Below are 14,750 nucleotides of genomic sequence, written 5' to 3'. Positions count from 1 at the left end.
ATGTTTTCCCGTTTATTATCAACCATGACGCAACGTACATAAAATTTTTAAATCCAATAGAATCAGTATCAACAAAAATTATTAATAGAAATGATGAAATATGGATTGTCAAAACACACACACACAGATTTTTTTTACTTTTTATTAATTTTTGGAACATTTGGTTCGCAGGAGAACATACTTTCATTGATGAGACGAGTGCGGCATTGAGAAAGCCTGAGTCTTGCCTCACCCTGCTTATAACCCTGATGTCATGACATCTTTTTATAAAAACAGGAACCTAGTAATTATACTTGCATTGAATAAAACACAATAATTGCGTACTATACTAGTTAAAAATTAGCTTGAACGAATAAAGTATAGAAATACTATTACTTGTCTATTTCCAGAGTTCTGCCATCTTATCCATTAATCCCTTTCTCATTAAAAATAAATTATAAGAGTCAATGTAGTAATTAAAGTTTATGGAGACCTGATGATAGTGATAAAATCAATAAAGCAGGCTTGCAATGAATCTTGAATAACTCATGCGATTACGAGGGTAATTTTGAAATTCGTAAGCATGCAGAATCAGTTATGCTGGAATGGAGTTTTATTTTTATTGGCTTTAAACATGGTATGTTTTAATACGAATATTTATAAAAGTATATCAGTTTACAATATCTATGAAAGTTGCAGTTTATCTAAATACAATTTTTTTTTTTTTTTTTTGTAAGATCAGAGCACCAAGCTTTTAGATCTTTGGGAGACGATTCGTCCGATCATTTCGGATACAGATAAAGAATTTTCTGTACTCGTGTCGGATTTTTTAAGTGGGGATAACTCCCGACGTCCCCTTCCAACCGACCTTCCATAAACATAATATGCATATGTCCACACTACCTTATTTACAATCGACATTGGTTGAAAAAAATCGTAATTCAGATAGCACAAATTGATCGGTACGTTTCAAGAACAACAGAGGTGAGTATATGGGAATTATGAAAAAAAATTGGGAATTTTCGTAGCAAAAAAATTAACAAATTAAAATATTTTAAGTACTTATCAAACAAACACTTTCTGGGATTTAGATAAACTAAAATGGCCAATTTACTTAGACCTAACAAAATCAAGCAGAGTTAAGATAATGTAAATTTTTCCTTATGTAATGAACCCATTTGTTTAACAAAAGCTAATTAAAGATTCTTAATGAAAATCATTTACTGTATTGTAATTTAAAGTGAAAATTAGTCATGTCGAATAAATACCCAAAGATTATTGATTTTGCTTACATTCCTTCTATAAAGGAACAGTTCTCAATTTCATCTAGAGTATCTTGTCCAATATCCTCTTAAAAGTCAAAAAAATTGGAAGCAGGAGATGTAAATCGACTTTCAAATGTGTACCTTCCTACATCATAAAACAACCAAAAAGGTTTTACGACTTTAACACTAAAACACAAATCTAAGCCCTGCTCCAACCAGGAAAGCCTACCATTATTAGTTAGTCATAAAAATTACCTTTTTTTGCTAATTTCAAAATAATTTTATCTTGACATATTTTTTAATATAAAAAGTATATACCGTGCTCTATGGTTTGTTGCCAACTCGATGCCAGATATTGGATTCCTTCATAAAGCACTATTTGGGTTTTGTACGGAAGAATTCTGCAACTCCAACCAAGCCATGGACTGGAACAGGTAATCAGAAGGTGCTAAGTTTGGACTGTAAACAGGATGAAGGAGAGCTCAATTCCTACCAATTCAGTCATTTTTTATTTCGTGCAACTTGAAGTATGCGGTTTGGCGTTATCTTGTTGAAACAAAACCCGATTTCTATTTAATAATACTGGGTAACTCTGGGTCAAAACATCATACATTGTAACTGCTCACAATAAAGTTTTGAATCAATAGTTCGACCTTCTAAAATGAACTCATAATGAATTATGCCTTTGTAATTCCAAAATACAGAAAGCATTGTCTTTTTGTCGAATTGCCCTTGTTTAACGATTGGTAGAGCAGGCTGATTGCAGTCTAGCCATTATTTCTTGATCTTGGGGTTTCTCCGATAATATCCACTTTTCATCGCAAGTAACTTGCGATAAAAACTGCGATAACTTAAGTAACTTCTTTTGATGAACTGAAGGATATTTGGGTTTTTCAAAAGATGTTGACTAATTCCTACTCGGCGACGTGCCTGCTCAATGGTCAACTCGTAGAGAACCACTCTTAACGATTCACATTCCCCAAGTTATGCATTCCGATTTATGTTGGATTGGAAAACTCCAAGCTCTGTTGCCAATTCCCGAGTACTTTTCGTTGGGTCTGCCTCGCCAGATTCCAGCAGAGCTTCCTCATTGAATGATGAATTTTGTTCAGAATCCTCTTTCCTCTCGAGGTTAACGTCACCGGCTTCAAATTTCTGGAACCATCTGTACACTGTCCGTCCAGAGAGAGCATCCACATACCAACCGGGTTGTTAAGTTTTAAGTTTTCAATAATGTCGTAATATTACCAAAATTTCAAATTTTATCGTCATTTTGTTTAACCAAACTCTAAGACAAAACTGAAGGCAAGACGAGATCATTTTTTTCTGTTACAGTCTACAGATTAAAGTTTTATCAAATCTAATTGAATTTGAAAAAAAATAAAGCCTATAGAATTAAAATTTCCAAGGAAATGAAATCAGTCAATTTTTATGACACACCTTATTATCTTCTCTACATTTGTTGAGAAACCGCATAAAACGAAAAAAGACGAGCAGACTTTGGGAGAACAAGAAAAACCCTCGAACCAGAGATATGTTAAAAGTGGTTATTTGCAAAGAACGAATTAAGCTGAGCTTTCACTGCTCGGCAAGTATGGCAAGTATAGTAAGTAAAACGCAAACCTCCCACTAAAAGATAATAGTAAGCTCAACCCCAGAACACAAGAGAAATTTTGTACGGTCTTACTCATTTCACATAAGTTAAATCTCGTATGAGTCCCATAGCGAGCCTTCTTCTATGCCCACATCATAAACGCATGAAACGTCCGCATTTATTATATTGTAAAAACCTGCAATTAATACAGATCAAGAAAATGCAAGCCATTTAATGTCCTCAGATTGATGACGGTAACTCCATGGTATGTGCAACACTTTGCTACACTGACTTCACGCCTGAAGTGACAAGCAAAATCTCTAAAGCTTCTTCAAAACATCAGTCTACTGAAATCAACTACTTCAAGATATAGCTATTCCATAAGTCCACACTATCACCTTTAACTCTTCTACCCTAGTACAACTTTCATAAAAGACATCTTATATCATCTTTTTCTTAATTTTTATTGTGTATACTTATTTTTGTTTTATTATTTGCCATTCAGTTACAAATCAATGCTTATTTCTTTGGGAAAACATAACAAAACCGATACACCTAGCTATGAACATATGCCACAGCGCCTTATTATTGAAAAGCAAACAACCACAAGTTGGATGGTAGGACGGATGGTTCCAAAAACCAAGACGGGATTTGAGCTACTGTCATCTGTGAAAATCAAAAGTGCCGATTTTCGTTCAACCTATCTTAAAGGTTTAAGTATTAAAAGGAGTCAGCCGTTTTACGTCCTTACGCACCGCGGTATATTCTCCATCGTTGACTGAAGCTCTTCTTTAAGCTAAAGGCTTTTTACTAAATAACAAAGTTTTGTTAAGTCTTTGCTTTTCTCATCCCAAAAGTGGGAATCTTAGCCTACATAGGCCTTTGAAGCAACAGAACACATATTGCTGCTGCTTCTTCACACTGCTTCTTTTCTTCCTGGCAGTATGTGCACCTGCTTGTATCTGCTCCTTCGAGTGTATTTATCGCCGCACTCTGCCAATAACTATCATTCTAGTCCTATCAAGTCCTAGGTTTATTAGTTCTACCGTTAGTTTTTGCAATGGTCCGAGGACTTATTGTCAACCCATTGAACCCAATGAATCTACGCTTTTGGCAAAGTGGTATGCCGTATTCAGGTGTATTCCTGACCAATATTTTTTGGCCAATTTATCCTCTTTGTCTCCTCTTTGTCAGCATCTTAACTACTTATAGCGCCGATCTGCTTGTACTAATTAATCTGTATACTGATTGGACCAAAAATAATCTGTATGTAATGTTCCGCATTGTGAGCATTAAGGTGCTGCTATAGGCATCATGACATGTAATTGAGATAAATTTTCTGGGTTCCTGAGAGTGCTGCTAAAGCAGGCAATGTAGCAAATCTAGCTGCTAAAAAGTTGCAATGAACCGATGTTCAGACTAAAGCTATAAAAGACATTATCGCGGTTTTCAACCAAAAGTTTGATCACAATGGTTGCAAATTTGGCTAGTGTAAAAATTTGCTTGGTGAAATAAAAACTAGTGTTTTAACATGGCCATCATCGAACAGGAAGAAAATGCTGTAGGTAGACAGCAACCAAGGGTCATCTATTGGCACAATCCATCACCCACTTGCACCATGTGCAATGCATTTGTAATAAATAAAAATAATAGAAAAATTGCAAAAAGGAGGGAAAATTCGAAAGGTCGTAGGTTGAGATGGCGAGTTGGTGTCCGACTGGATCGAAGTCACGATAGCTCATGTGGTTAGAGCAGCGGCGTATCGAGCCGAAGGTCATGGGTTCGAATCCCGATCGTGACACTCACTTTTTCCTTTCAACCAAAACCTTACATGAAAAGATTAATTAATTGAAAGAAGTAATTTGGTCAATAGACCACTAATTATAATGGAATTAATCAAAATAATAATAAAACCACTAAAATTAATTTCCCTATTATTCTTTCTATTTTCAACATTCTCGCTAAAATTAATTAATTCAATTGAATGAATATAGCCTTTAGATTATTCAAACCAGTTCAAACATGTGAAATCGTATAGTTTTGAGATGTCATTATGCTGTTTGCTTAATTTTAAATATACACGTTTACTTTTATTGTTTACATATAATCTACATACCACACCGATCAAATATTTGAATAGAAATTATTAGTTTTAGGAAATTTCTAGCCCAGCGGGGATTTATACTTGTAGCGGAATGATGTCCGTAGCAAAATTTTATCTGTGTTGATAGTTTGAACGATGTATATTTTTTGTGTTTATTTCTCTATTTTTCAAGCCAGAGGCAGACATTTTATTAATAACATGTTTTAGGATGTTTAAAAACGATAGTATTTATTTTAATTCATGTGACATACTCCTGTTACAGATGAAGGAATTCATATGGGCAGTGCTTATATTTCTGCCGTCAGTAACGACGAATGATTGCTCAAAAACAAAGCTCTTATCACAGGAAAGCGTATTGCTCAAGGACGCTTATGAATACTTCACGGAAGGAGAGATGAAGTTCTCCGTAGAAATGACCAAGCAAGCGTACACTGAGCAGCCGAATGAGAATTTATTTTTCTCGCCGTACAGCGTTTACAACGCTCTTCTCCTGTCTTATTTCATCGCCAATGGCACAACTTTAGCCGCAGTTGAAAAATTGCTCGGACTCCCTAAAGACAAAGTAAGATACAAACCAGATATTTAAATATCCATCTTCAAAAAGACGAGTTTTTCATTTTATGCACTTTTTATTTCAAATAAATCCATTTTAAAACTCAGCATGTTGCTGTATTTTAGAGACAATTTATTTTATTTTATAATTAGTATTACATGAATTTATTGTGCAACAATATCGTGAGCTATGAGATCCGAACATCTTCACTGTCTCCTATCACCCTAGTTGGTATAATAGTCTTGTTCATCAGTAGTTCGGTATAATAGTCTTGTTCATCTTGTTTTGTCAATTATCTTTTTTAATCCAATAAAATATAAATTTAGTACAAAATCAATTTCATTGTGGTAAATATAAAACGAAAAGGCCGACAAACTATGCTGCTGATATGAGTCCAACAGCAAAATCAAGAACTAGACCAGGATCTGAAACGATTCATCTATACATAAATTTACAATAAGCAGATAGATTTTTTTAAATGTATGTACAAACTGAATCATATTGTATAATTCGATTATTTAAGAACTCTTGAAAGTAAAGTTAGAATATGCTGTGAAAGTTATGATTCTAACAATAATAGTTACATTTGGATGACCGATTACAAATATTGTTTTATGTCTCCTTTCTTGATGTATTGACTATTTTCGTTAAATTAAGAACTTGCGCAACATATTAATCTTAAGCGGTTTTAAAGGTATTCAGTGGGGCGTCGAGGGCAACAATGATTTAGGCGATGACACGGCGCTCATTACTGTAAGGTAAAGGTCCCGGGTTCGAATCCAGCGGCCCTGCATTCGAACCCGACATACTTTCAAATGGGATTTTTTTGAAAAACACCGGCACCCCGAGGGTTGATATAACCTCTGCTGTTGCGAACCCTCGTTAAAAAAAATAATAATAATAATAAAATGAAAAATAGTTTTTATCTTTTAAAAACGTATTTTGTTTTTGTTTTTTTAAGGGCAAACGAGACACAGTGCAGATGTACGAAGCTATTAGGGAGCAGACAAATAAAAACTCCAAAACTACGGAGCAGACAGATAAAGACTCCGAAACTACGGAGCAGACAAATAAAGACTCCAAAACTACGAAGCAGACAAATAAAAACCCCAATACTTCTCTTACGAAGCAGACAAAAGAAAGCTCCAAAACTTCAGATGTTATATTTGAATTGGCGAATCGGTTCTACGTCTCGGAGACAGAGACTGTCACGGAGTGCATGAGATGTCATTTCAGTGCAGAGTTAATGACTATAGACTTTTCCAACTCATCTGTTGAAACGATTAACAAGTTTGTCGCCGATGTAACTAAGAACGAGATCAAAAATTTCCTAAAAGAAGGTTCGATAGATTCGGACACAAAACTAGCTTTGGTTTGTTTAATAATCGGTCAATACCTTCTTATTCTCTAAAATTTAAAATGTAATATAAAATTTTTGTTGGTTTTGTTTAAAGGTAAATGCAGCATATTTTAAAGGGATGTGGGAAAAGCAATTTCAAAAGAATCGCTCCACCACACAAAGTTTTTACCTGTCAAAAACCAATACAGTCAATGTTACGATGATGAGGCAAAAATCTAAATTTAAATATTGTAATATTTTTCTCCATATTTTTCTCCTTTCTCTTTCTTTGTAATTATTTTTTTATGTATTCATTTTAATAGTGGAATTGAAAGGCGTGGGTAAAACCTTAGAACTCCCTTACAAGGATCCTGACTTCTCCATGTATATTCTGCTCCCTCGTCGTGGCGAATACAGTCCCTCCAATTTTATCAACAAACTCTCCTACGAGACTTTGAAAAATGTCGTCGAAAATAATGCAACCCAGACGGTCGCCGTCCAAATCCCAAAATTCACCATTGAAAAGCAGCTTCCGCTGGATCAAGTTAGTATCGGACTAAAATCTAATAAATTTTCTAAATTTACCTTAAGCGTAATAATTTTTTTAAAGTGACATTTTCCAGTATTTCTTCTGTTTTTAATACTATATTTTGATATTTTTTTTAGGTTTTACAAAATATGAATGTAGGAGATCTTTTTCAAACCTCAAGCGATCTTTCAATTCTGACAGGCAAATCAGACATACATTTCACCTCGGCAATTCATAAATCGAAGATATCAGTGGACGAAGAAGGTACAACAGCCGCCGCGGCAACTGCTTTTGCCTCCCCCAGATCAGCTCCTCTATTTAAGCGATTCTACTGCAACCGCCCGTTCATCTACTTTATTTACCAACACTCCTCCAAGAGCATACTTTTCCTCGGTGTCTTCAACAAACCCACCGAACAGGAACAGGACTCGAAACCATTGTCAAGCGAAACAACAAATGAGTAATACAAAAAAAACTACAAACAAAATGTTATAAAAGTTGTAAATATACATAATTTAACTATTATCAAAAATAAAATTTAAAAAAAACACTTACCACTTATCAAAGTAGAATTAATTTAGATTGGTGAACGAGGGAAAACCATATTTACACGAAATTATTTTTGAAAATAATCCGTATCTTTCTTTCCTTGTATTTTTCTAGTATCCCTTTTTCTAATTAATATATCTATATATCAGAGGGATCATTTCGAGTAAAACAAGTAGACGAATACTTCGAAATTTAGAAATAAAGACTGGCGTTCCCCAGGGAAACGACCTAGAACCCATCCTGTTCTACCTTACACCAGTGACCCTTCACACAATTATAACATCATTCCGTTGGATGATGACAGAGGAAAATAGTATTGAAACATTGACAAGAGATCAGCAGCATTGAGACGGGTTGCCTGATGGAAGATTGGAAAATTAAAGTACATGAGAACTTAACTATTATGGCTTGAGTATATTACGTGTAAGGCTATCAAACATATATTTTTAAAATAATTGTTTGGTTACAATAATATAATTTATATTGCAGAGAGGTTAGAAGTTGTATAGGTGCCATGGTGTCCACACCTACGCGCTGTTGTGAAGCGGCCTATGGCCCCTACATATAAGACGAGGTAAGTTGGCTGGACCCAGCAATCTAGGCCCTCATCCAAAACACGCCATACCAGCAGTCTCAAGGAATTATAAGACGGGGAAATCTTCCTACTGTCGAATATAATGCAACTTAAGGACTTAAGGAACTATGCCTTGGGAAAGACAAAATCACAGCTCAAATGGTTGGATGGATTCTATACCCTTTTGCCCCAAACATAGTAATGGGCAAGGCAAAAATATTTTTTATTTTTTTAAATTAATTATTCCATTGTGTTTGGGTGTTATTTTTCATGTTATATGTTTATTCAATGTCTCATATAACTTTCTTTGCGCCATCTGAACTATCACAAATTAGATTTGCGTCAATCCAAAATTATTTTTTTAGTTTTTAAAGTAAAATCATTTATAACCTTTATAGTTATCTAACCCAAATTACCACACTAGTTTGCACCAAACTAGTACATTTTTTTTAATTTTGGAGGTTGATGCAGAATACAATTCTTTCCTCTGACAGCAAACAGGTCTGTTATGGAACCCCTATAACTTATAGCCATACCTTGGAAAGTTCTTTATAATATTCCTTGGTGCTTCTTCGTAGATCTCCTTGGATATGAGAAATGTCCTTCCGAAGTGGCCGTAAACGTAAAGTAAACGGACTTTACATTCGTAAAGGATATGTGCCGATGTCTCTGGTTCCTTCTGGCAGAGCCGGCCTTTTTCTGTCTCAGCCTTGCCCATCTTCTTAAGAGATAATTAAGAGGGCAGTGGCCGGTGTAGAGGCTGATAATTTTTCTCAAATTCTACCTGCTGAGAGGGAGGAGTTCTTTCACCTTCCGTTTTGAGATGTTTGTAAATCTCTTAGCTTCCCTTACACCTCGAGTATTTGTCAAGTGTTTGAATTTTTCTTTTTCAACCCATTTTTCCAGCTCCAACTTAAGCACACACTCTTGAGTACTTAGTTATGGTCTCATGGGTGACCCTTTTTTTTGCTAGGTGGTCAGCCTGTTCATTTCCTTTTATGCCTTCATATCCGGAAACCCACTTCAAGGTTTGACATTAGTACATACTTAACAGTATTCCGGGGTCTTAATCGTTTTATAGATTATCTGCGGATAACGCTACAATACGAATTGTATAATTACAAAAAAAATTGAAATTGAACAAAAAAGAAAATTTATCGACAAATGGTTTCTTAAGACCTTGGTTAATACTGCTATTTATAGTATTCAACTTCATGATGTTACTGATTATTAAAAGTTCGTATAGTTTGCCATGTAGGGTTGGGCAACAGTCCAATTTGATACTCCTTGAGCAGTTAGTTGAATAGATGCACATAACCTCAATAACCTTATTGTCAGGTAGATATTGATTACACATTTGGATGATTTTAAATGGCCAGCTTTATGTCACTTTTGGACCTTTTGCTTAATTTTTCTGGCCAGTAGCGTCACAAAATTTGAAACAAAATTAATAGATTCGCACTTGCTATTAAAACAGATATGCATTACAGTTCAATAAGTTTTACTAGATTGTAATAAATATGAAAATAATTGTACTTTACAAATAAGATTGCAGCAATAACAGCATAAAAAGCCTTTCGTTTTTACCTGCTACGAGGTCATGCTGCGGCGCACTATTTAAATCTTGGATTATTAGTGGATTAAGGTTGCATGTCAAATAATGTTGTGGAGTCTTTAGCAAGAGGATTCAATTACTTAGACCGAAGAGTTCTGTTGGGACTTTTAGGTCATACTGAATCGTGGAGTACCTTGCTGCACTTCTAATTAATCTAAAAAGCCTATTTTGCCTGAATTTTTGTTATTTGGATTGAAACCATCCTTCCCTCCTTTTTGCCATTTTTCAAATGTCATAAATCAATTTGATTCTCGGCGACAAATGAAACGGCCACGGAGAGCTTTAGTGAAGTATACTTCATTTTAAAATTATTAAATTCACTAGTTTTGTGGTCCGCTTGACCAATTAATATCTTACAATTAATTAAGGTTTTCAGTTGAGATAAAAAAGTCAATGGCCCGAGCGGGATTCGAACACACGATCTTCGGCTTGATACGCCGCTGCTCTACCACTTGAGCTATCGTGACCTCGATCCACGGCAAAAACGAAAAATGGTAAAAAGGAGGGAAAATTCAAAAGGTGTGGTTGAGATGGGAGGTTGGTGTCGAGTGGATCGAGGTCACGATAGCTCAAGTGGTAGAGCAGCGGCGTAGCATAGCAAGAGGTTTTTCGCTGGTTTATTTTTGATTCAAGATATTTGATATGGTCAGTGGTCGATCTAGTCTTAGAAGGAAGGTAGGAATTTGGGTGACGCCTATAGGCCCTAAAGTCGACCCTGGTCATAACAGAGGATCTCCATTTGCTGCACCAGGAAAGCTGTTCTTTAATTTCTGAAAGTAACACTTGGTCAAATACTTTTCCACTATCGAGGAACACTCCCAGGCAAAAGTATACAGGAATCTAGGATGGTATATGCAAACTTGTTCAATTACCGAGGACAGAAGGGATGCGCTAAATCTAATTCCGTGTCAGGTAGGTTAAATGCTAAAAAATGAAGTGTTTTAGATAGCTAACGTCTTTTCAATTTCTAGGAGAACAAGGTACGCAAGCAGATTGGCCATTACCTTGTCGGATCCGGGCTTAGTTTATCATGTTTTTATCTATTTTAGAAGTGCTTGAGCAATATTCTTATAGATTATATGACAGGCGCGGAGCTTTCTTGATAGGAGAAAATCGCGTTTTTTACATCTGCACGTTTGTAGAAGAATATCTGAGGTGGTCTTATGACTTGTACTTTTAACGCAGAGTAAGGATTTTGTGAGAGCTGATAGTTCTAGTGTTGCATTATAAATTTGTCTTAGTATTACGAGACCCTTGAGTGGGAGTGCTTTGAGTAAGGGTGAGATAGTCTGCTTGACTAAAGTGTTAAAGTGGCTAAACTGTAACCATAAATTTGGCCCAAGTCGTTCGATAACAAGGCAGAGGGGCTACGAAGAAGCCGATAAATTGAGTAAGGTAAGTTCAGTCAAGACACCTATCTACCCTCGATACCCGATCATTAAGATAAGCCCTCGATCCAATGGAAAAATATTTCAGAACAGGAGCTTGCGAAAAATTTCATCAAAGGAGTATCGCAAGCCTAGGACTTTTTAGGACCAGAATTATAGGATTACTGATTGGAGACTGCAGACTTAGGCATCAGAAACAAGCTTGATATTGCCAGGAAGAACAAACAGTGCGACATGTCTTCTTTCGTTGCGAAAGGGTTTGCCTTGAGATTCCAATTCTTGGAAGAGGAAAAGCCAAAGGCCTCAAGGATCAACGAGGGCCCTTAACTGAGCTTTGGAACCTGAAAAAATCTGGCTTATCGAAAAGATGAGAGATGGCAATATTGGTCGCGGTATAGGTACTTTTATTTTCACAGATGACAGCAGCTCCAACCCTTTCCTGATTTTTGGAACCATCCACATAGTCGCGTTTCAATGTCTAGGTGCTATGGTTTGTGTACATAGCTGGATGTATTGGCTTTGTTGTTTGCCCGAAGAAAAAAGGATGGGGTTGAGCGTATGTCAATGGTTTTGGTTCATTGATTTTTCAGGGTTTTAAGTTTTACGGCAACCGACAAAGTTAAACTGCGGACAGAATGATTGTAAAAAGACCGACAAGTTACCTAAATCTAACCTGGGTTCGGCGTAAATTTAATTTCTGATGGGATGTGAAATATCACTGGCCATTATATGATCAGAAGGTATTCCTCATTTGATGCTTAGCCAGTATTATATTTTTTGAGTTATCTGTCCTCAGAATTTACCATAGCTCTATAATTACAGTATGCGCCTTGGATATAAAGCCTAGCTATATTTTAAGCCATTGCCAGATTAAGTCATTAGTCAGCTTGAGATGTGGTCGTTATCCGTCTAGCCACGCAAATTTCATTTTAAGAAACGCGTATAGTCATGGTGAATTTTCATTTTTGCGTTGTTGGTATCAAAGCTACATTAATCATTAAAAGACACTAAAAGACATAAAATCATTGTAGTATTGGTCTTGCGTTGGAGGAAGTGGAGGGTATCATTTACATTATAAATGCACGAACGAGCATATCAGATTGGGTTGTAGCTAGCTGGATAATAAAGCGTTTGACATATTTGAAAATATTGCAAAAAGAGGGAAAATTCGAAAGGTTTTAGATTGAGATAAGGAGATGGTGTCCGATCTAAGTCACGATAGCTCAAGTGGTTATAGCAGCGATCGAAGGTCGTGGGTTCGAATCCCGCTCGTGACACTAGCTTTTTCATCTCAACCAAGACCTTAGATAAAAAGTATAATTAATTAACATATGACACTACAATTTGGTATTTACCGTACGAAGGCGTAAGTAGACGTGTCATACAAATGATAACTTCATATTATAATGCGGACATACCAGATTCTGGTTTTACCTCTCCATTTCGAATTGAATAGAAACATTTTTTCAAAAACAAAGGAAAAGATGTTATATTATCAAAGAGTTCAGTTAACCTAGGAAATGTTAGGTCGAAACCTCACCTGGCTGTGGGTGCCTAGGTGGCAGTGGTAAAATGTAAACGAAAGGAATAAATGTTGGGCGCCAGTCATCCTCCTTTTGTTGTCCAAGGAAAACAAAGGAAGTCAAAGCGAATAGAAAAATAATACCCTCAAAATATCTTAGACATTCCAAATTACAACGAAAAACTGCTTTGGCAGGAATAAAATTGTCATAACTTATAATTATTATACAAAATTCTATCAAGTGTCAAGTGGCATGTAAATTATAATTGTAAATAATAATAACGTATAAGGTCTTGGACACTGGAACTGGAAAACTAGTATATTTGACTGAATATTTACATATATACAGACTGCAACCTGTCTCTTTTTTTCATTTATGTTAGAAGTGCGAAAGACACTGGGCTTTATAATTTCTGCAACCTTAACAATGTAATTATTTAATAATAATGTATAAATGATGTGAAATGAAGCTTTTTTTTCTCGCAACAATAACTGGGATTGATAAAAATATTGCACAATTTTTTGAGATATTTGTTTGTTTTTAAAAGTGTTCGAAACTACTTTAAATTATTGAACCTCTTCCAATTTGCTCTATTACATAAATTTTATATTGTATTAATGTATAAATAATGCTTTATCCAAAACAGCCATTCTAAATATACTATACAATGTAAAAAGATAGTTTTTCTGAACACTTTGTTTTTAAAAAAAATTTGTTTGGAGACATTTCTATAAGTAAAAGGATACAAGGCATTCGGTTTTTGATAGTACATCGTACACAGAAGTGAACATAATTCCTCAATGATTAGAAACCACAATTTAAAATGTCAGATGATCAATTTTCGCTTTTTGCATCAAAGTAAAAAGGCTGGGCGTATTTTACAATTTTTATATGGAAAATAAGAGGAATTGTGTGCCATGGGCTACAGCCAGTTGAAGATTTAAGACTGCACGGAACTCAATTTCATGGCCTGATGTATTTCAACGTTCGGAAATTCTAACCACTTAGGATGGTTAGACTGTGACAAGTGATCAACAGCTAAAATAAATAAATACCAGCATGGGCATTCACTAGTTCACCGTGTTTACGGACTCTAACTCGAGGCACAACAATTGGTGTACTTTTACTTGCAAACATCTAGTGTCTTTTTATTATTTTCTATTAGAATAATTAAAATTGTAATTGAATAATTCCTTCTCAACAGAAAATTCAGTTTTAAATTGAAAAATCTTTATATAATGCTTAGTAAGGTTTTGTAAACTTTATTTTTTTTCTAACAAATGTTCTACGCTCCTAGAAGAAATACTGTCCTCCTCTGTCCAAAACCTCCAAATTTTTTAAATTTACCGCTGTAAGCTTATTATGACATCACACGGTTTCAGACCACGAGGAACGTCTTTCTTGTTTTATAGTACCTATTTCCAAATTGTAAACTTTCTATAAATACATGAAATATTAAAGACATATGGTAGTAGTAGTAGTACTAGTAATAATAATAATATAATATAAAAAAATGACATAAATATTTTGACATGGTAAATATCGTTATTCCCGAGGGCCAAAACCAAAAGAAAAGAAGTTGTATCATGTTCAGTAGTGTTCAGTAGAATTTGGAACCTTTGGTTTGTTGGAAAAGAAAATCATTTTCATTTATGGGTAATTGATAATAATAATGTTTATTTAGTTTACAAAATAACATATAAAATAATTTACGTAACATTTTACAGCATGGTAAAAA

General features: G+C 35.1%; 1 protein-coding gene across 1 annotated transcript; it reads left to right on the top strand.

Annotated features, from left to right (window-relative positions):
• The first annotated feature begins 888 nt into the window (after nt 1–888).
• Nucleotides 889–7,922, top strand: LOC106664949 (serpin B3). Its single transcript, XM_014391057.2, has 6 exons — nt 889–963; nt 5,205–5,504; nt 6,457–6,867; nt 6,950–7,085; nt 7,158–7,378; nt 7,501–7,922. Exons 2-6 carry the CDS (start codon nt 5,205–5,207, stop codon nt 7,825–7,827), a joined length of 1,395 nt encoding a protein of 464 aa, XP_014246543.1. The 5' UTR covers nt 889–963; the 3' UTR covers nt 7,828–7,922.
• Nucleotides 7,923–14,750: the final 6,828 nt, after the last annotated feature.

The sequence above is a fragment of the Cimex lectularius genome, unplaced genomic scaffold (assembly GCF_000648675.2).
Source record: "Cimex lectularius strain Harlan isolate CLEC.00 unplaced genomic scaffold, Clec_2.1 scaffold5, whole genome shotgun sequence".
In the NCBI taxonomy this organism is placed as follows: Eukaryota; Metazoa; Arthropoda; class Insecta; order Hemiptera; family Cimicidae; genus Cimex; species Cimex lectularius.
The sequence above is the reverse complement of the archived record's forward strand: the minus strand, read 5'-3'. Positions and strand labels throughout refer to the sequence as shown.